Source organism: Suillus subalutaceus (genome assembly GCF_016647625.1).
Source record: "Suillus subalutaceus strain FC151 chromosome Unknown DFJ58scaffold_167, whole genome shotgun sequence".
NCBI lineage: Eukaryota > Fungi > Basidiomycota > Agaricomycetes > Boletales > Suillaceae > Suillus > Suillus subalutaceus.
This window is the reverse complement of record NW_024540416.1, coordinates 59,697-81,427: the sequence shown is the minus strand read 5'-3', so window position 1 is coordinate 81,427 and position 21,731 is coordinate 59,697. Positions and strand designations below refer to the sequence as shown.

General features: G+C 47.0%; 6 protein-coding genes across 6 annotated transcripts; 5 read left to right on the top strand and 1 right to left on the bottom strand.

Moving 5' to 3' along the window:
* Nucleotides 1–2,803: 2,803 nt before the first annotated feature.
* Nucleotides 2,804–3,019, top strand: DFJ58DRAFT_668661 (uncharacterized protein; the record flags this gene model as incomplete). The annotated part of the gene is made up of 1 exon (XM_041382724.1): nt 2,804–3,019. A coding segment is annotated over one exon (216 nt), but the record flags the coding sequence as incomplete, so codon positions are not given.
* A 4,916-nt stretch (nt 3,020–7,935) lies between these two features.
* Nucleotides 7,936–9,992, top strand: DFJ58DRAFT_734143 (uncharacterized protein; the record flags this gene model as incomplete). The annotated part of the gene is made up of 2 exons (XM_041386432.1): nt 7,936–8,164; nt 9,745–9,992. The coding sequence occupies 2 exons, from the start codon at nt 7,936–7,938 to the stop codon at nt 9,990–9,992; spliced, it is 477 nt and encodes a 158-aa protein (XP_041237833.1).
* A 60-nt stretch (nt 9,993–10,052) lies between these two features.
* Nucleotides 10,053–13,297, top strand: DFJ58DRAFT_862112 (uncharacterized protein; the record flags this gene model as incomplete). Its single annotated transcript, XM_041394062.1, has 9 exons — nt 10,053–10,838; nt 10,897–11,178; nt 11,234–11,260; nt 11,319–11,391; nt 11,446–11,795; nt 11,866–12,609; nt 12,643–12,783; nt 12,851–13,130; nt 13,194–13,297. The coding sequence occupies 9 exons, from the start codon at nt 10,053–10,055 to the stop codon at nt 13,295–13,297; spliced, it is 2,787 nt and encodes a 928-aa protein (XP_041237832.1).
* A 1,284-nt stretch (nt 13,298–14,581) lies between these two features.
* On the bottom strand, nt 14,582–16,287 carry DFJ58DRAFT_846306 (uncharacterized protein; the record flags this gene model as incomplete). Its single annotated transcript, XM_041393290.1, has 7 exons — nt 14,582–14,929; nt 14,951–15,096; nt 15,151–15,307; nt 15,370–15,408; nt 15,441–15,647; nt 15,750–15,904; nt 15,963–16,287. 7 exons carry the CDS (start codon nt 16,285–16,287, stop codon nt 14,582–14,584), a joined length of 1,377 nt encoding a protein of 458 aa, XP_041237831.1.
* An 893-nt stretch (nt 16,288–17,180) lies between these two features.
* On the top strand, nt 17,181–17,441 carry DFJ58DRAFT_668655 (CHAT domain-containing protein; the record flags this gene model as incomplete). Its single annotated transcript, XM_041382722.1, has 1 exon — nt 17,181–17,441. A coding segment is annotated over one exon (261 nt), but the record flags the coding sequence as incomplete, so codon positions are not given.
* Nucleotides 17,442–20,363: 2,922 nt separating this feature from the next.
* DFJ58DRAFT_734140 (uncharacterized protein) lies at nt 20,364–21,255 on the top strand (the record flags this gene model as incomplete). Its single annotated transcript, XM_041386431.1, has 2 exons — nt 20,364–20,473; nt 20,532–21,255. The coding sequence occupies 2 exons, from the start codon at nt 20,364–20,366 to the stop codon at nt 21,253–21,255; spliced, it is 834 nt and encodes a 277-aa protein (XP_041237829.1).
* Nucleotides 21,256–21,731: the final 476 nt, after the last annotated feature.

Below are 21,731 nucleotides of genomic sequence, written 5' to 3'. Positions count from 1 at the left end.
AACACGATGCCTTCGGTGAGTAACGCAAACCACCTACGATTCTCGATTTCCGCCCCTTGCCGTTCCGTGATGCGTGGCGTGTCAGTGTTCTGCGCTAGGCCTAGCGCTCTTGTTTTCTCTTGGGTCCCCCAATAGAACCGGTTGGGGTTGCCAGGGGTTGGCTAGAGAGGGCTGAGCGAGCAAGCAACGGTGGATCCAGATCGGAGGTGCCTTGAGCTGACGGCCCGTATGGCATGGGCCCAGGAGGAGATGGGCGGGTCACGACCAGTAACGATTGGTCACGCGTGACTCGACCGTCGTTTTTCCGGTTTGAAACCATACTTCCATACTGCAGTGATAATCAGTGGAAAATGGTAATTCTTATATAAGCGAGCAGCGTACAGGTGCAAGTCCTATACAGTACACTATCTCATAATGCATCGACTTCGGAAGGTCCCGTCGTGGGCCAGTGAGAAATTGAACCATAATGCATAAGCCTGTGGGACCATTATGCATTATGAGATAGCATTTTTGGCCGGTTGAGTCATATCGGCGATGCTTGTTCGGGTCATTTTATTCATGTTACAATATTGTCAAAGTAACCAACCTTGATTCAATTACCATCCACCATGTCCGAGTCTGCTCGGAAACGCAAACCTCGAGATACACCCCCACCATACCAGATACAGCAAAAAAAACTCAAGGTCAAAAATGCTCCGGTAACTTCAGCACAACCAGCTACGGTGCACACAGCACGTCAAAACCTCACTCTCAGTGATTGAACCAGAGGTTTCCCGCGCAGAAACACTTGCGCTGTGTCAGCGGCTCGGAAGGGCTTGCCTCCAGTTTGGAAATGCTGATGCAACACTTCCACTTGAGTTGTTGAAACAGATCCGTCTTTTCCGTGCTGAGCTGCGACGCAAGGAGCTTCTACACTCGACACAGACTACAATAGATGCTTACTTTCGTTAGATATGTTATATGTACTTGTGCCGGTGATGCTCTACCGCACGGTGTCACAATTTGTCACAAGTGTGACATATGTACTAATGCATAAATTTCATAATGCATAGGGTCGAAGGGGGGTCCCGACGTTATGCATTATGAGATAGTGTACTGTACATCTTACTCTCAAGTGCTAGTCCCTCAGCCATTTGTCAAGCTTCGTCCCTAGTCATTTCAGTAAATACCCTCCACCTTTTGGAGAGGAGCCGAGCCACACAGAACGCCCCCAGAACAGACAGACCTCGTGATCAGTGAAATGCTACAAGTCGCTGTCAATAGTATGTGCCATACGTCTTCATTTAGCACGTACCAATGATTTTCCAAAGTGATTCTGGCGACACTTTATTTTGTCATTACTCAGCTATTTCGTTTCGCGACAGACTCCATGCCAGACACACTCAATGATACCCTCCGAGTTCTGCCTGAGGAGCCAAGCTACCCAGGACACACCCAGGACCCGGGAGAGATACACAGTAGAGTGCAACAAGTCGTCATTACTGGTATGTGATATTTACTTTGCTCAGCTCATATTGACGATTTCCCTCAAGCTATTTGCGCAACTAATCTTACTATTGGTCTCCGGCGCATCCCCGCTGACTTGCATGTGGTGGTAAAGACCGACAGTGCTGAATGTCAGACAAGCAACAAACCCGTACACATATATGAGGCTGTCGTCGAATGGACCGAGTCCATACTTCTGTATGTTGTCCTTAATCTCATCTTTTCTGCGCATATTGAGAAGCACTCTAGGCCGTGCGAGCCATCTTCTATAGTTCGAGTCAGCGTGCATGCCTCATTTGAATTGGGTCCGATGCTCGGTCAAGGAGAAGTCCTCCGCGCATTTGAGATCTCCGTCGGAGAATTACTGGATCATAGCGAAAATTCACGTGGTCAGTAACGTCTTTTGCAAATAACATCTGACAGATGTTAACAAGTATCACAGCCATAATCTTTCAGCTCAAGCAAGGCGAAGTCGTATCCCCGTGTACATCACTGTTCATGACACTGGAACGGCGACTTGCTGATGAAAACAACACCGCAGTTCTTTGCCCCCTGACTACCGTGAGTGATCAATGCTGTATGGCATTCTGATGCTAAGAGCTTGTAACGTGTAGCTTACGTCCCTCGATATGGATGCATTAGCACTAAGGATGGATGCTGGACATCGGCTTCTCGCATGGTACCGCAGGACGCAGAACAGTAGGGATCTCGACCAATCCATAAACCACTTTGAATACGTCTTGGATATCTGCCCCATGGATCATCCCTGCCGCCCTGCAGCACTGTTCAATCTAGCTACCGTACAGTTTGTTAGTTGCTAAGCTAACAGAAGACACCTCGACCTCGACATCCCTATCAATTTGTTCCAAGACGCCCTTGATTTGCATCCCACTGATCATCCCGACCGAACCGTCACCTAGTTCCACCTCGCCATTGCTCTGCTTTCTCGCTCCGTAAAATGAGGATTTCAAGCGGATGCTGATGCAGCTCAAGAGTTACTGAACGAAGTCCTCGATGTCTGCCACGTTTACAGAGCGGCTTTGATTGCAGTCGAAACATCCGCTCTGCATTCTGCGGGAAGCATTGGTGCAAATGATCTTGGGCAGGAGCGGCCCGCCACATCCATGCTTCCATTATCGCCGAATCAACTTGCTCATCAAACAGAGCTGTTTGCAGAGAGATGAGCCCCATGCCTTAGATGAAGTGATATCCCTTCATTATGATGCACTGGGATACTACAACTCTTGGCATGCGTGCCGAGGGCAATTGCTAGGTAATCTGGCTGTAATGCTGATCCCTTGCTTCGAACGTCGAGCCTTTGCGCCCAGTTGGTCACCCAGATCGGTCTATGTCATTAAATAACCTCGTGAATCAACACTCCTCCCGCTTTGAGCACCGAGGCAAGGACGAAGACTTGAATCAGGCTATCGCACTTCAGAGGGAAGCACTGGCTTTATGCCCGGTCGGTCACACAGATTGGTCGTCGTCATTAAACAACCTCACGACTCAACTCTCCTCGCGCTTTGACCATTGAGGCAATGGAAAAGACCTCGACGAGTCACGAGACAACCTATGCTGTGCATTGACTCTGTTGACGCAACATGATCCTATCCAATTAAATGTCCATGTTTCGCTCGCAACCGTCTATCTGTCATTCCATCGTTCAGGGCTTGATGGCGCCAGCGCCGGCGAAGATACCGACAGTCTGAATGCTGTCATGCATCATCTCAAGGCAGCACCAAATGTTGTCTCTGGAGGCTCGCTATCTCGCCTGCGAGCAAGTCTACGCTGGGTTTGCCATGCTAGTCAACATTCACATGCCACTGAGCTGGAGGCTTATGCAACTTCCATGCAACTTCTGGACGCTTACATGTCCACCACAGCTTCAATATCGTTCCGTCACAATATCATGAAGGATTTCCCAAGTGCACTAGCCGTGGATGCTGCATCGTGTGCTTCTGAAATTTCAATCTAAAGGAACGAGAAGACAAATCTCACCACACATTAGCCTTCGGTGCTGCAGTTCAAAACACCAAATACCAAGTGAGCTCATTATGTGAAGTTGTTCAATGCTTCCAGCTTTTGATAAATGCATCATATACGCAGATGGCAGCGACAAAGCAAGTGCATAGTAAGTTAGTGTAAAATACGCATCACGTCGCGGCAGTAACCGCAGCAGTTGCAGCATTTTCACGATGCCCGCGTCCAAGCTAATCGCGTCGGCAGAGACTCGATGGTTAGGCGGCCCACTATGGCCTTCCAAGGTTGTGGGAGTCTCACAGGCGCCTGTTTCCAAATACTGCACTTGCGAGAGGCAAGAGGTCAGCGAGAGGTTGTGAGAGTTGCGTGAGGTGCTTGCAGGTCACCCGGACATCTGCAGTGGTCTGCAAGCAAGGAATGCACTGAGCGTGACACGAATTTACAGGTATACCTAGGTATACTTGTAATACTAGAATAAACATCGATCGGACTTCCAAATAAATTGCGGCAAATCAGCAAATCGAACCGTCCACCATATGGTAGAAAGTTGTGCATCATTTGAACCAAATGGAATATTGATTTGACAAGATATGATCCATTGTGACTGTCAATAACAGATATGCGCCTATTAAGGCGAGGCGCGCGCGAACACATGCGGGAAATGATGTCAGAGCAACAGCTCAAAGTCCTAACAAGGAACTGCGACACTGCGGACAGGTTGGGACGATAACAACGACAACAATTAATTAATCCAACGTGTTACTGCCAACGACAGATGTACGCCTATGAAGGCATGAAACACGTGAATACGATGTGAGAGCAACAGCTCAAAGGCTGGGCCAACAAGACGACGGCAACAGAACGATAAGACAAAAACTGATCCAACGTGCAACCGTCAACGACAGATATATGCCTATGAAGGCGCGAAACACGAAGAACACTATGCCAGGGCAATAGCTCAAAGCCCCAAGAAGGAGCTACGACGATGTGAACTGTTAAGTTGGGACGACAGCAACAGAGTGAGACAAGAATGAAATGAACAGCCAGACGAACAAACGCAATGTGAACCATCATGTGACATTCCCATGACATTCTGGCGACACTTTATTAATATTTCGTAATTACTCTGCTATTTTGTTTCGCGACAGACTCCGTGCCAGACCCGCTCGATGATACCCTCCAAGCCTTGGTCGTGGAGTCAAGCCACGCAGAACAACCACAGGACCCGAAAGAGATACACTTCAGTGCAGTGCAACACGCCGTCATTACCGGTATGTGATATTCCCTCAAGCCATATTCACGCGACTGATAACACTCTCGGTCTCCGACGTATCCCAGCTGGCTTCCATGTGGTGATACAGACCGACGGTGCTGAATGCCAGACAAGCAACAAACCTGTACATGTAGATCAGGCTGTCGTCGAATGGACCGATCCCATACTTCTGTATGTTGTCCCTAATCTCATCTTTCCTGCACGTATTGAGAAGGACTCTAGGCCGTGCGATGCATCTTCTAAAGTCCAGGTCAGCGTGTATGCCTCATTTGAATTGGGTCCCATGCTCGGTCACAGAGAAGTCCTCCCGAGATCTCCGTCCAAGAATTGCTGGATCGCAGTGAAAAGTCACATCGTTAGCAACGTCTTTTGCGAGTAACATCTGACAGATGTTAATGAGTATCATAGTCATACTCTTTCAGTCAAGGCAGGGGGAAGGAACTGCGTGTCGTATCATGACCTCACTATCTTTTTTGGATAGGTGTCGGTGAGCGTACTTGTGAGGGTAACAATTTGTACCATGAAATGATTGAAGCTTGGTGTCATCAACCTTGAGGGTGACTCCAAGTTTGCCCTTGTCTTTGGTCAAATGAATGAACCCCTGGTGCCTGTGCTGGGTGTGGCTCTTACTGGTCTCACCATCACTGAGTATTTCCATGATGAAGAAGGCCAGGATGTGCTGCTCTTCATCAACAACATGTTCTGCTTTACCCAGGCTGGTTCCAAGGTGTCCACTTTACTTGGTCATATCCCCTCATGTAATTGCCAATGATACCCTTTACATCTAAATGTTTGCGCCCATACCTCTTTTTTTTGATCTAGCTGCTTATTACCAGCATACTTCATTACATGTATGTGATCGCTCAAGTTTACCATGACGTAATATGACTGATGGGTGTTTGTTATTAGGCGGCGGTAGACTTTGTTATGAAAAGTCATGTAGGTGACTAAATTCTCGTCGCCCTCCCCTTCCTGAACCTTACAACTTGAGTGAACGTGATTCATGTCAGATTCAGACACTGACAGTGACTGGGATGGTTCCAATGTTGCTTCGATCCCTGGACCTGGCACATCAAAAGGAGAGCTTCTAGATGTAAGTGACAATCAAGTTTGGCGCGCACTGCATGACAGTTATATTTAGGCCCTCAAAGCACTGCAAATCAATGTTCAGAGGCTCCATGAAGAGAATAGGGCTCTCAAGGAAGAGAACAAAGTTCTGCTTGCAGAGAAGCCCAAGCGTAAATGGAAGGTTAATGCAGAACCTCCTGAAGAACTCATTGCCCATGAGATAGCGATTGTCATCAATGCTCGCAAGTATGGCATGATGATGGAGATGTTTCCTTCCAAGGACCTTCTCAATAAACTTCTGCCTTTGTCTCCAACTCCTTTTGACAATGTTGATCGATACAAGACTGCACTCACACAAGAATCGGCATTCCTGGATGAGCTGTACCATGGCTTTCCAGAGCAGGTGCATGTAGTCATGGAGAGCTCTTATTTCGCTGAGCTGGAAGGTAGTTTTCTTCGCTGAACTTATGCACTCATCCATACTATGGTAGGTACTTAAAAGTATCACGGATGCCTGCTCAAGCGAGATCAAGAAGCTATGGAACGTTGTCGGCATAATCTTTGACCTTCCCTCAAAATATTTTACCAACATTGGCTATGACCATGCTGGTGTCCCCGAAATCCAAAAGCTGCTTTGAGTCACATCTGCTACCAACCTGACATATACGACATTCCACCAGTCCTGTTTTCCTGATTTGATTGAAGACAAAACTCTCAAGACTGTGTTCGGAAATTGGAAACTGCTAGTGCAGGTAAGACAGTCGTTCTCTTCTCATTCAGATGTCTCACAACACACTTAGATATTGAAGCAGCATTGTGTGGTGTTACATCACTCCACCAAGGTAGCAGTCACGGCGGCGGCACTCACACGAATTCACAGAAGTGGGACATCCACCAAGTCATGCCAGGATCAATTGCATGGGCAGCTGTCATTGAATGACAAAGTTATCTTCTCTTTGCTGTTGGATCTCTCACTGACGCAATGACACAGATGATATTTTCTCTCACCTGACACCGATGTGACAATCATATTGGCGCCAGGCATGGTATACCTGCATAACCCTTCAATAGGTGGACAAAATTTATCCCTCATACTATTCACTACTCCCCTATCAGCAGTCTTCACTTGTCTCAGCCATAGCCCTTGTCTGACACTATTCCGCACTTTCCCGCACTATGCGCGCACATTCCCGCAGTGGTATTCATGCTCCCGCGACTTATCCGACACTATTCCCGCGCTTATAGCACTATCAGAACTACCAGCAATGTGTCTATAGGAGCATTAGTGTATGTCCACTCTATCTAGCGCTTGTTCCCGTGCTTAGCGCTTATCCAGCGCGCTGTTCTCACGCTCTAGGATCCACCTGAAACGTTGGAATCCATCCATTGTCCATCCTACCTCATTGGTATGTAATTTGCCTTGCCTCGAGTTTGTAACAAGTGCTACAGTCTTATTACATGTATACCCTATCCCTTCCGAGTCCGAGATGGTATAGTTTACTAGTATAAGAAACATATGGTGGACTACTTGACATGACTTCCCTTGGACTGTATTTCCTTTCACCTTAGGTTTACTTAGAAGTAGTCACCCTTTAGTTGCGCTCTATGACCCTATCTGACTTTCCTTACCCTTGCAATCAATACCTTTGATCTCACTCGCTATCCATTACCCTCCTTTGACTCAGTGTCTGCTTTCTTGACTTCCGCCTCTTTCCCATGCATTAGCGCTCTATCTTGCGACACGCTATTCCTGCGCTTTAGCACTCTTTCGGGTCTTTTGATCTGAGTTGTCCTTAGTAGCTTTTCCCTCGGGTCGAACATTCTTGCTTTATTGTTAGCAAGTATAGCAGCATAGACAGAGCATTAGACATATACTGGCTGAGTACCTTTACAAGTGCCTAGTCAGGTTGTGTTTCCACACCAAGTTTTCTGGTTTGGGTGTGAGGAAGTAGTCCAACATCAACTACAAGGAACTTTTCTACAACTACAAGAGAGTTCTCATTGCAAAATGGAAGAGTAAGCGCATCGAGGAGATCGTGACTAAGATCAACAACTTTGTTTTTGGTGCCGCATGAACTTCAACCATTGACGCTGATCATGAGGATCATACTGATGCTATCAATCAGGCCATGGCGGCACTTGATGTGGATAGTGATGAGGAGTCAGTGGATGTACCTGCTCATGGTGCACCTAATACTGTTGCAGCTGCAGAACCTGCCTCTGAATCCATACCACATCCCATTGAGAGTATCTTGCGGATGTCTTCCCTTAGTAACATTGACAAGAATGGAACTGATATAGCTGTGCCAAACAAAGAGGCTGATCCTGTTGTTCAGGAACTACAGGATACAGGAGGAGGTCAAGGCAGGGGAAGGGGAAGAAACAAAAAGGCTGCCACTGCAACAGTGACTCATGCGACTTGTTCTTGCAAATAGTAATACACATACATAAGTTTCATTTAAATTGTCTTGTTCCATAGTTACTTTGATTACACCGACGCTGCACAGTTTTGGTATTACTCTTAAGTTTTGTGGTTCAATTACTATTCATATACAACCAGGGTTTAGCTATATACAAGGCCCTATGGCCTAGCGGAAACTATGCACAAAGTAAGTACCGAATGTTACTATAATAAGGAAAACATTAACTAAATAAATCACTAGCCTTAAGTTCGAACCTCAATGAAAACAAGTCTTAAATGGTTAATACATTAGGCAAGGTAAGGTAAGATAAGATAATAAGGTAAGATAAAGGCAAGATAAGATAGTTGAAAGTTAACTCGCCTTGTGACAAGATAACAGCAGAAATTGCAATATTCTATTTCGTTACAATGCTTGCAGGCTATTTCAAGCCATTTCAAGCCATTTACATCAGCAACACAAATGAGCGATCCCAAGATGACTAAGGTCGGCTGCAATGTGCATTGCAACCCCCATTGCAACCGTTATTTACATGATCATTTCAATGACAACCACTGTTAATACAAGTCATTTAAAGGTCCACTCCTGCTTTAGACATTGCAAGGCGCTGAAATACAAATTAGGAATTTGCGACATAGTTATCTGTTGTTCCCATGCATCAGATGGTATTGGGATAGTCTCTGAGCGCATGGTACTTGTATGTCTGAAGATTCAGTTTCTTGACCTCTGGGCCAGACAACTTTCCCTTCCCCTTTTGCTTCAAAAGTGGACCTTGCTTGGCACTCAAAGCAGCTTCACGTCGTCCTCATGTTGCATACTCCTGGGAAGCTCAGTAGTATGGTAGTGCTCACACATACTATGCTGAAATTTCCGAACTGTCTTTCCCAGAGTTACTCTTATCAGTCTCATTATACATCTTCTACACTTGTGCACCACTTGCACCACCTTCCCGCACTTCGCGCACTTTCGCACTTCGCTTTCCCGCGTGCGCCTCCAGCACATTTCTTGCGCTTCCACCGCTATTCACCAGGGTTGATCTGCATCATTTCATGGATCCTTGCTTTCCTTGCTTCCCCTTTAGGGTCAAACATTCTTGCATTCTGCGAGTATAGCAGCTAGGCAGAGCTGAGACTCACTTATACTGGATGAGCACCTTTCTTATATGTGCCCTATCTGGGTGTGACCAAATGAACCTTAAGTTCGAAGGTTCGCAGGGGGGGTGTGATGCATGACACACTGCACTTAGGTTCGATGACCAATGTTGGGGTAGACATTCCCTTGTATACATGCAATGCTAAGGGGCCGCAGTGATCCTCACACCTCAAGAGCTTTGTCTCTAATTTGACTTCCATCTGGCAACATGGCAATGTCTTCTCACTGTGTTATGGTAAAGTCTTGTCAGTGTGGATCCTCCAATGTTTGGCGAGCGAGCCATAGCTCAGTCCACAAGATGGACATGGTCTGAAACATTTCCTGTCCAAGTTTTCCACACCATGCCTGATCTCCATGTTGCCTCAGAGGCTAAATTCCAGGATGTGTTATCTGTGCCTGCACAGTTCTCAATTGCTCCTTCGGGCAGCCTTTCTGTTGCTGCATTACTGCTTATCAACCTGCCTACAGTGTTAGAAAACAGCGCTTCAGCCGCTAGAATTGTCTTTTCCAAACAGTCCCCTTTGCTCCAGTTGCCCACAGACTTTGTTTCACAACCTGTTCCGCCATTTCAAACAGCCTCGTCCCTTCGCAATTGTGCTAGAGGTGCATTTTGAGACGGAGATAAATCAGTGATCCATCCTTCATTCCCCAATGACCCGCTTCCAATGTGGGTCATGTCATACTGGGTCGCTATGTCACATGCACTCGAGAATCAGCATGATTGGCACGCATCACATGACTGGGTCTACGACAGATTTGATGTTGTTCCTACTGACGGACAAGAGTTGGAAATTATTGACGAGGTTCTAGATGTCTTAGAGAGCCTTCCATGGGATGCCCCTCTCAAGGGATTCGGCGCTCAGACAGATCTGAGGAGCACTGAGCTCCGACCGCTGTTAGGATCATGTCCAATTCATGGTCGTGTTTTGGACAGCATGATTGCTGTAGTGGTCCAGTGTATGCAAGCATCAGACGATGAAGACCTCCAGTCTATTTCGGTTGAATCTCTCGACTTTGCAGATATCCTTCGGCTTAGCGATAAACAGTGGAAGAGCTACAAGACAGACAAGGCTTTCATTCGCCTTCGTACCATTGGCTCTGCATTACGCGAGGGTGCACTTCATCGTATCCTCCTTCCCATCAATATCGACAATGTTCATTGGGCTGTTATTGAGGTTGATGCTACAAACCAAAGCATCTCCTATGCCGACTCCCTTGGCTGGAGTTGGCCTAACGAAGACATTGATGCCATACATCATTGGCTGGGCTATCATGGTTTCGCCAAATTCAACCGGGCGACCACACTCCAGCACAGTGAACAGCATGACTCGTTCTCATGTGGTATTGCAGCTCTAAACACTATCAAACATGCCTTGTTTCAAGATCCGTTGTTCACTGACAATAGAGCTTTTTCCCTCCATATGGGGGAATTTCTTTATATCATTTATGATCACCTCGAGGTATGGATATCTCATTCCTGGTGACGCAAATCTGAGACTCACTCTTCATGTGTTGCAGCTCTCCGATCTCAACGACGACCCAAACGACAGCTCATATTCAGACAGTGATGATGTCGAAACTCAGCCACCATCCCCCCCAACTCTGCCTACGCATCATCCACAGCAAAAACCAAAACTCAACCTCCGTGCCACCAACGCAGATCTGAGTACCGGTCTGTTCAAGTTTTTCCCGACGGTTTCACGCGATGAGCATTTAAAGCTTGCCTGGAAGCCTTCTACTCGGGAGCTCAAGGACTGGGATCAGCAGGAGCAGGGCCTGTTGCCAGGAAAAGTTCAATGTGTTTGAGAAGGCTGCTCGAAAGCATGAAATAGCAGCTGAATGTAAGAGAAAACAGCGAGCCCGTGAAAAAGATGCCAAGCAGGTAAGCATATCTTTCATTCCTCTCGCCGTGCTTTATGTCTCACGTGGTCTGTCATCAGAAACCAACCGTAGAATCTGTTCTTCATGATCATACTCCCCAACCGCTAGCAGTCACAATTGCTGAGGCTTCATGTCCATACCGTCAATTGTGAAGGCATGCTCGCAGCATGCAAAAACATAACTCAGGCCGGAAGCACAAGTGGGAGGACACAGAGGCTCGTCGTGTCAACTGGCAGAGCCCTCTTTTATGGCCGACTATCGAAACAGCTGCCATTCGTGTCGGCTATGGAATGTCACCAATTGAGATTGAGCGCAAGCTTAAGCGAGTCGATCCCTCCCGCTTTCATGGTATTTCTGCCCAAGTTATAGGAAGGTGGATTGACCAAAATGGGACATGGCCAGTATGGCTTGCCAGTGTCCTCACTCATGTTCAAAAGGGCAACCTTCCCTTGACAACTGCAACACCACCAGGCATCCTTGCAAAGTATCCTGAAGTCATGAAGACCATCATCGAAGATCTCCATGCTCTGTGTGCGGTTGGCGTGGCTTTGGACACAATGCATTGCTGTGGTGTAATCATTGCTCGCATCACCGTCTCTTGCCCAGAAATCTTCGAGGCCACTGCCAAGGATGGCTCAAAATTTCAATGTACTGAGTCTTGGGTCAAGAAATTCATACATCAAACTCTCAATTGGACATTTTGTCGTCCCACTCGCACTGCACTCGACCCCTTCCAATGCCGATCAACTCTGTCTGGACCAATTTTATCATCTGACTTTAACTATCCGTGATTGTGCGATCTTCGATGCTTCCTTCTATGTCAACATTGACCAGACCAACATTGTGTATCAACCTGCGAACACCGCTACATACGAGGAAGTTGGTTCCAAGCAAGTCGCAGTGATTGGACAGGAAGAAAAACGAGCATTCACTATGGTCGTTGGCATCTCTGCCTCTGGGGATGCTCTTCCATTCCAGGTCATCTATTGTGGCAAAACTGCTCGTTCACTCCCCTCAAAAAGCACACCACAATTCAAGGACGCACAAGACTTGGGCTTTCAGCTGTGCTTCTCCAATACCGATACCTATTGGTCAACATTCCAGCTCATGTGCGATTATGTTCGCAATATTCTAGTTCCCTACTGGACAAGACAGAAGGAGCTCATTGGGGCTCCTGATGACCAGGAATGTATCCTACAGCTGGATGTTTGGTCAGTACACAAGTCTGTGCAGTTTCGCACTTGGCTTGATCAGCAGTACCCATGGATCAAGTACCACTTTGTTCCTGGTGGCTGCACTGGAATTGCTCAGCCATGTGATGTTGGCGTCCAATGCCCATTCAAGCTTGCTGTCAAGTGATCTCAACATGCTGATATCATTGAGGAATCTTTGTCGTTGCTGAAGAAAGACGAAGCTGCACACGTCATCCGACTTGACACAACATTACCCACACTCCGCGATAGATCTTTACAGTGGCTCATCAACGGTTACCATGCTATCAACAAGCCTGACGTGGTCAAACAGGTATGTCACTCGCATTGTCCTCATTTTACTCACTGATGTTAAAACACTCCTGCAGTCGTTTTTTCAGTGTAAGGCTGGCACAACATTCAATCTCTCATTCAAGAGCCTCACCAGTCATGAAGCACTTCATGCACTACATGATGTGCAAAAAAACGACACCGTGACTTGGGAATGCATCAAAACAGCTCAATATAAGACTCCCGAAGCCGACAAAGAAGTAGAGCTGCCTTTCACACATGCTGCAGATGTCGAGCTTGATCCTAGTGATGTTTCGGTGGATACAGTTCTGCAACACATTGCATTGGGTGAATCATCTGTCCCTCATGGCTATAGCACTGATGATTTGGGTAATTTGCTGGTGGACAACAAGTCGGAGAGCTATGAGTGAGGGGTACTGGATGACATGACAGGGCTTCAATCTACGCCTGATGGGTCTACAGAGGTTGAGGCTGAGGGCCGTGGCAAGCGCAGACGTGTTGCGAACACTCAGTACAGAGACTTTTGGATGCATTAGATGTTTTTTTGTGTGTTTTTACCGCTTGTCACAATTTAGGTTCGATGGCCTCAAAATTGGTGTGACCGTCACTAAAAATAGGTTCGATTCGCCACCTGGGTTGCCCAATTTGTAAGCCTTACTATACTTGGTGTATACATGTTTGTACAAGTATTATTAGGCTTACTTGCGTTAAACCTCAACACCGGCATTAAATGCTGCCCCAAATCATCTACGACCTTCACCTATCCACCTATCCATGGTGGGGGCGGGTATTCGGAGGTAATCCTAGGCATATGTAATCTGCCTGCCCCTGCCATAGCACCTATTATGTCCATCTACGCGCCCTAGCATTCCCATGCACCTTACCCTTTCCCCTCAGCGTCCTACATAGCGTCCACACCTACCACAGCATTTACCAGGGTAGCTCAAGCACGCTGTCACCGTCGTTGTAGGAGCCCACCTGCAGTCTGTGCGCTGCTTTTTTCATCTAGACTGAGCGCTGCCCTCACCACCTGGACCAGCAGCCCATCCTCACCTTGCTCACTGCTGCTGTCATTGCCCTCTTACTAGGGTAGCTCAAGCTCACTGTTGCCGTCATTGTAGGAGTCCACCTGCAGTCTGCGCTGCTTTTTCCATCTAGACTGAGCGCTGCCCTCACCACCTTGACCAGCAGCCCATCCTCGCCTTGTTCACTGCTGCTGTCATTGTCCTATCACTAGGGTAGCTCAAGCTCACTGTCACCGTCATTGTAGGAGCCCACCTGTATTCTTTGCGCTGCTTTTTCTAACTAGACTGAGCGCTGCCTTAGCACTTTGACCAGCAGCCTATCCTTGCCTTGCTCACTGCCGCTGTCATTGTAGGTGCCTACCTGCTATCCCTGTATTGCTTTTCCTGTTGCTGCATCACCACCTCGACTGCCCACTCATCCCCATGCCTCGCGCCTCAGGCAGCAGCAAACGCAAATTCTTACAGCCAAAAAACAACGCCAGCGCAAGGCTGTGGTTGATGCACTCCGCCAAGTTGAAATTCAAGGTTCATTTATCAATCCTTTTTGTTTTCTACTGTTTTAACGCTTTCCCTGCCCTAGTGGCTGCCTTAACTGGAGCGTGGTGTGCCCATACCACTATGCAATAGCTCATGTATACCTTGCATCCCCATTCCTCGGTCCTCGTTATCTCATATGACATGCTCTTGCCCCTTAATGTACACACATTCAATCAATCGCAGTACTTCTCCTCATCCTAGACTGATTGAATGCATAGATAAGCATAGGTAAGCATAGTTGAAACACAACACAATGTATCAGATGGTGTTACTGAAATCCTGGAAGTCGTATGAACCGAACAACGTATTGAGGCGAGCCAAGGTAATATCAGCGTCAAAAGGCGCATTAAGATTGAAAGCCGGAAGGTTGGACTGCACAGCAAATTCGTGGGCATTGAACTGAGGAAGCTTGTTGGTATCAAACTGAGGGAGTTCGTTGGTGTTAGCCTGCTCAGCAGAGTGAGTACTTGGTCCTGGCTCGTCTTCTTCGTCACTGTCCTCAATGAATTCTGCACTCTTGTGTTTCTTGCTAGTAGCATCAGTTGGGGGCTGGTCAGGCTCATCTTCTTCGTCACTGCTCTCGATGAATTCTGCACTTTTGTGTTTCTTGCATCAATCAGTATTTACCTTTTGAGACGCTGCAAGTTGTTTGCGCTTCCTTCCCTTGTCAGAGCGAGTGCGTTGACGATGGTCAACGATATCCCCATTGTCAAGCTGCTCGTTACGCTCCAGATGAAGTTTCTCAAGCTCATCATCATCTATGTTGACCCATTCTGTAGCACCCAAATTCTACCGCTGCTCTAGCATTTGGAGATCTGGAAGTGCACTGGACACGTTGCTGAGGTTTGTGAACTTAATGTTGTCTGGCCACCCTTTGATTACGACCTGATAGCATTGAACCACATTGTGGAAGTAGTGCGCCCATTGCATGGTGGCACCAGGCTCACCAGTGATCTCTTCTATTGATGGAGGTAAGCGATACTGCTATCATGGAAGTAAAATGAACTGATGGAGTTTGTCATTAATAAGCTTGCGGATTGAGGCACGTGTGTCTGGGATGAGCTTCTGATGATTCTTTCCCGCACCTGTAAATGAAATAAGAGGTGATAGTGCTGACATTAATTGTTTTTTGACCTTTGATCCCTTGGATGGCAGATCCTTCCATCTTGCTCACAAAATCCTGATTATCAATCCCCATCACCGAACCCATGAATTTTTCAACTCCATCACTTGCGAAAGTAATCCCGCATAAAGGGAGATCCGTTGAGCCACACGTTGTGAATAAAATACTCTCGGCACCAGTACGACATCTAAGACTAATGAGCTGGAATGAATCAAGGTAAGTTAGCGAGACTACAATATAAGTATTCATAAACTTCCAAACCTCGTTCTCAACAGCCTTTAAAGTCTGGGTGATATTGGTTACCTTTGACTTCATCGAGATGCGCAGACCTTTAGTCCTAGTGTCTCTGTACTCTGTGAACTCCTCTAAGAGGTCCTCCCGTTCTTCTTTCAACAGCGCATGGTATGCTTCCTTATGATCACGGACTAGTGACTGAAGTGCAGCTCTACCTTCGCTATCTGAATGTATGTAATATCAGGATAAGTATGTAGCGGCCAAAGAAAAAGAAAGACTCACGGTTTTCTTTATCCAGATTTTTCTTCCAGCAAAATGTGTTCCAGAGACTTGGCTTTGAGCGCTTCAAGCGGAGACCAAAGTACAACTGATTTTGGACGCGTCGGATGCTCTTTTGGTGAGACACGGCAATAGTCTTTGTAGTCTCATTGATCTGGTCCCAGGCTTCATCAAGGGCATCCTTGAATTTGCGAGACTTGTCGCACTGTGCAGCCCTGAGGGCTACTCGTGCTTCTTTGCTGAGCGTGACCTTTGGCCGTCTTCGAGGTGCCTGGTTACGATGAGATGTAGCACTGGACTTTGTTGCATAGATTGACTTAGAGACCATTTTCTATGAGGAGGGGAAGGTCTGAATGTCAGCCATATTTTCAGCGTCGATTTAAGGCTTTTAACACACCGGGGGAAAAAATTAATCTGCACATTGGTGTTCCAGGAAGCGAGCTACAGAACAACTTCAAGGTCTAGTACATAAACAATAACCCAAACAAGTAAAGCGCACACAAAAAAACCAAAATGCCAAAGATCTTCAAAATGGAGGACAGTATGGTAAGCGCTGAAACTGAATGAGGCTAAATGGGAATGGGGACCATTAGTATGGAGAGCAGCACATAAATGAATTAGGGACCTTTACAGGATCAAGGTTAGTGTAACTCCATGTAAGTCAGTAAGGAGAGCCTTAGCCAACACAGAAGCATGTTCATAGCTAAGATCCCACTTTGGAGATCTAAGAACTGCCTCCCATCGGCTGCTACAGACAGTGCTGACTAGAATCCCCAATTTCGGCAGGATCCCATCCTCGAGTTTCAGCCGATCCAGGGCTGCATCAGTGTTTGGACCAATACTTATGAGTGCTGGGCCAATCGTGGTAGCATCTTGACCCTGACCCGAAAATTTCGGATCCACTAAGTTCTCACCAGGGCTCCTACCTGGACGGAATGCATCCGCAATTCGGCATTGGCAAAGCTGACGTGGAACCTCCACAAATGCGGCTGCAGGCTGCTTTGAGGTGCTTTTGGTGAGCACTATCCCTTCACGAATAACAGCTGACGGGATGTTGACTTATAGTAAGCTTACAAATTGGGCAACCCAGGTGGTGTGTATCTCGACAGTACATGCAATTGTCACACTTTGTCACATGACATAGGATGGATTTGAACGAGCTCTACCTTACAAGGAAACCGGGTCTAACAGACCGTGAGAAGCTCTAAAAAGTGCTGTCAAGGGTGCCTCATGCGGGATCAACCGCTTTCACTTCTCAATATCACACAAGCAGATCTGTCTCAGCATGAATTTGCATTTCTTTCTGCCTGTCAAATCGCAGTCGGTGACTCGACTGCTCCCGACGAAGTGGTACACCTGGCGGCTGGCGTACAATTCGCTGGGGTGAAGAGCATTATTGGGACATTATGGAAAGTCGACGATAGTACTGTGCAGCGCTTATTCGAGGCACTCTACAAATCTTTTGTGGGGATGGGACAATGAAATGCATTCGAAATGAGTTGCCCGAGCGCTTTGCTAAGCGGTCCAGTTGTTGGCTTGCGACGAGGACATGCCCTTGGACCAGCGCATAGTGTCTGTGCATATTGGCATAGGATCAATTACGTGCGTCCTCCCACATTGTTGATTAGAGCATTCTCGAGACAATCTGACGATTTCACATATAACATCCAGCCCATGGCCATGCACAACCTGTTGCCAAGGACTTCGATATTCCAGACTTGTGAGACTGTATACCTCCACGATATGTACCCAATTTCGACTTCAATTTATATTATTAGGGATTTTCTACATTGATGGTAATGAGTCTGACAGGCATTCAACGTCGTGCTGCACTCCCTATCCACTCTGCACGTTTCTTCCAGCCTATGTTTGAATTCCATCATACACCAGACGTTGCGGTCTCAACAATGGCAGCTTGCTCGATTGGATCCAACAAAACAATTAACCCTATAAAATTTCATCATGGTCCAATTCGTGTTGCAAGACCAGCTCATGACAAACGCAGAGAAGATCAAGTCCCAAGTCCGCGTGACACACAACAAGACTGTACATGTTAAATTTCCTTCGTCCACACATGTCTATACCATGCTCAGATATTCATCTCCATCCCAGGAACCCTTCCAAAACCACTGCCAAAGCCCCAATCTGTGGAATCTTCACTGTCTGAGCATCTCAAACACCGTGTCCTCGAATGCTTCAAGGCACAGCATCAGCCTCTGGCTGCTTTTGATTCAAAGCCTTGAAGTCCTGCTGCTCAACCTGGTGCACTTAACTTTTCAAATCAAATGATGTGATGGAGCTGCCTGCAGAAAATATATCGACATCTCCCATGCCAGGGATAACTGTGACTCACTGTCAGTAGTCCCCATCCTAAACCTAGAGTTTGCAACTCTAGCGTGCCCTGTGGGCTAGAATAACCATATATATAGCATGAGACCGTTGAGCCGGCAGCTGCTGCTGGCCCAATCTTTCTAAGTCATATAGGATAGATATCCTTCTCTTTTTTTGCCACGCTCCGTGCGGCCCCTCATCACAAGCTGCGACTGCCATTCCTACAAACAGTTCTCAACCAGATCACGCGCATACAAGCTCAGATGTTTCCAAAACTCGTCCCATTTAGTATCCATAAAATCCCCTACAGACTTGCTACAGTACCAACTTGAACCACACTGACTCAAATGTACGTTTTCGCTCTCTGCCCTTTCTCGCTCTCTGCACACACTGCACCTCGCAAAACTGCTATAATTCGAAACCAACAGGTGGTGCCAACAATCCCTGTTCGCCGTAATCACACCATCACACCATGTCATGACATCATGACTCTGTTGTGAACCGGCACGTCAATCTATGTCTTTTGACGCGCCTAGAGCGACTACCGTGACTCGAATACCTAGATATTGACGATTCATCGCTTATACGTTTCCCAAACCCCTCCCCCACCTTCTCAAAATACTCTGAAATCTGTGCTGCACATCTTATTTCTCCCAGCGCCTTTCAAGAGCAATGCTCGCCAATCCACCGATGCTCCACAAGAAGTGCTCAACATTAGTGGACTCTACCCCAAATGTCATAGTGTTAACCTACGGGAACCAAGTCCTATGATAGTAAACGCTGTCGACACATAGCTGGATGAATCAGTTTTCTTGCTTGCTGACGATGTTGTTACGGATACACGCAGGCCACGGACTTGGTGTGTACAACAAATTTCCAAGATATGGGACAGTTAAATTCCATGACCTTATCGAGCTCTGGAGGATGAACAGTATCGAACTTACAATCAATCCATAAAACACTACAAACTGCAAGCGTGCCACAACTTTGTCGATACCTTCCTTCCCGCGATGCCCAACCCACTCTCCCTCATTCGCCTAGCATTATTTGAATTCCTTGACAACCACCATACCTTCCAAACTCTCCAAGCACGCATACAGCGCTAGCCAGATCCTCCACTCCCAATCCTCGGTCACTCATTCTGGTCCTACCCACCCTCCCCCATCACCGCTCACTAATGCCCTTACACCTGCAGCAGGAAATACACCTGGTGGCACTCCCACCCTTCTCTCTATTGCTGGTCAGACGGTGAGCACTACTGCCAGCAACAGGGTGACGACCCTCCGAGAATTCTCACATACTGGTGCGGTTCATTGTCACTAACTTCTGGTTTCCCCCCTGTTCCTGTTTTGTCCTATGGTACGATAAATGTAACTCATTCATAGTCTATCATTACTTTCGATCCTTGTAAATGTACCTATCTTTGTACGGCATCACAGACTACCAGGTTAAAAGATTAATACACTCATGTGGGTCTGTACGAAACGGACACTCTCAGTCGTGCGCGCGAAGGCAAACGTCTGAGCTGGTAGCACGAATCTGTGGCTAACTAAATAGTCTGAGTGCTCTTGTGAACGAAAAAGGTATCTAAGACCGTAGTCTGATGAAAACGGCTTGTAGGTCAAAACGCATAAATGTTTCAGTACATATAATAAGAGAAACATATCATAAGAGCGGACAATGTATAGTGTAAGCAAACAGTAGAACGAAAGGGCGCACATTGTTCCGTTCCAATGGGCTTCGGCGCGTGCTTGCTTGTTCCTCGACATCCAACACAGGCACCCATAACTAAATTGGTGACGGAAGTGGTATCCAGGAGTAGCTCTCCTTTGAGATATATGCAGCAAAGTGGTCGGTTCAAGACGATTATGTTAAACTGACTACGAGATCAGATCAGATCATTAAGGGCAAGATTGATTTCGTCACATGGACCTTTTATTACTACAAATCTGCTTGGCAAGATTGCACACAAGCAAAGGTGAGACTTTAAGTCGGCAACGCTTCGGCAACGCCGAACCTTTATATTCGTTTGATTACCCATCAGAGACTGGCGCACTTCATCCATCGCCAGTCATGATCCCTCCCCTTCCACTCGAAATTCAGCAGAAGATATTGTCTCTGGCTACTCGCTCCAAATGTGCCGCTGCAACCGCCCTGAGGGTGTCCCGCACGACGCATCCGTGGTAAGCATGGATTTTGATATTTCAAAAATGGCGTTGTACTGATGTAGTACTGCGGAAGGATGGAAAGGTTGGTGTATAAAAAGATTGTTCTCGATGGCGAAGACGAAACTAGGGAATTTCTGGAATGTCTTCGCCTGCGTCCCATGCACATCGGCTTTGCCCAAAACTCCATCACATCCCTGTATCTCCGCGGTGCGCTAAATGAATCGACTTTGATCCAAATTCTCTCGCTCTGCAATGGTCTCACATGCCTGGTCCTATTCGTTCGTACAGATGCATTCATGAACGACGCATCATCGCTGCGGCGTGCACTGGATGCTCTCCAACTCAAATCATTAACTCTTGCCATGGCCATCGACTTCACAAACTCAATTAACACCTTCGATGTTTTCAAAAACCTTACCCATCTCGAAATCGTCGATCGATTGGTGCTCAAGAAGCCACATGCAGGCTTAGAGGCTCTTCACTCGTTAACGCACATCTGTCTGGTGCTCGCACCTCCCAGTTGTAATCCAGTGACGGTCATGCGTCTTATTGGCAATGCACGCCTTCGAGTGCTGGCGTTTCGCGTGGAACATTCACACCACGAGATAGAACGCTTCCTTCAAAAGCATAAAATACTTGATCGACGAATCGTGCTACTGCCAAGCCTGATGGTAATGTGGGATGAGTTGGGGCGTGGCGACATGTTAGTTTGGGAATTAGCGGAGGAAAAGGTTAGGCTGCCGATACCTCAGAATAGTGGGTCTTTCATCGCAAGTTTCGGCAATGGCTCGTCCTAAGCGTTTTACACAGAAGGGCATCGTTGTGTGTCACTTACCAGTATCACGAATGGATACGCCGATTATGCAGATGATGATAGGGAACCTGAGGACGAGGCATGTCTGACTTATGCCATGGCTAGGACAAAGGGTCCATAAATAGACTGAAGTCGTCCTATGGAGCACAGGAGAACTGGAGGTTTGAATCTTGCATGCTATGGATGACCACTACATGCGAAGATACACACCGCTGGAGGATACGATGGCGAATCTGCTGGTGGGGGACTGCGAGATTGCGTGAGCGGTGAATAATAGGGATGGCTGGAGGACGGTGACCTAAAAAGAATGACCCCACACCTTGGTGAGTATCGATAAGGTCAAACATTGCCATACCCATTGTTTTAAGACCCGTTGTATTACCCTCATACCCATCCCACCGTTTTCGCGACTGTCCCTGCTTTTTCTGCATGGTTGCGATTAACGCTTGCACTTCAAGT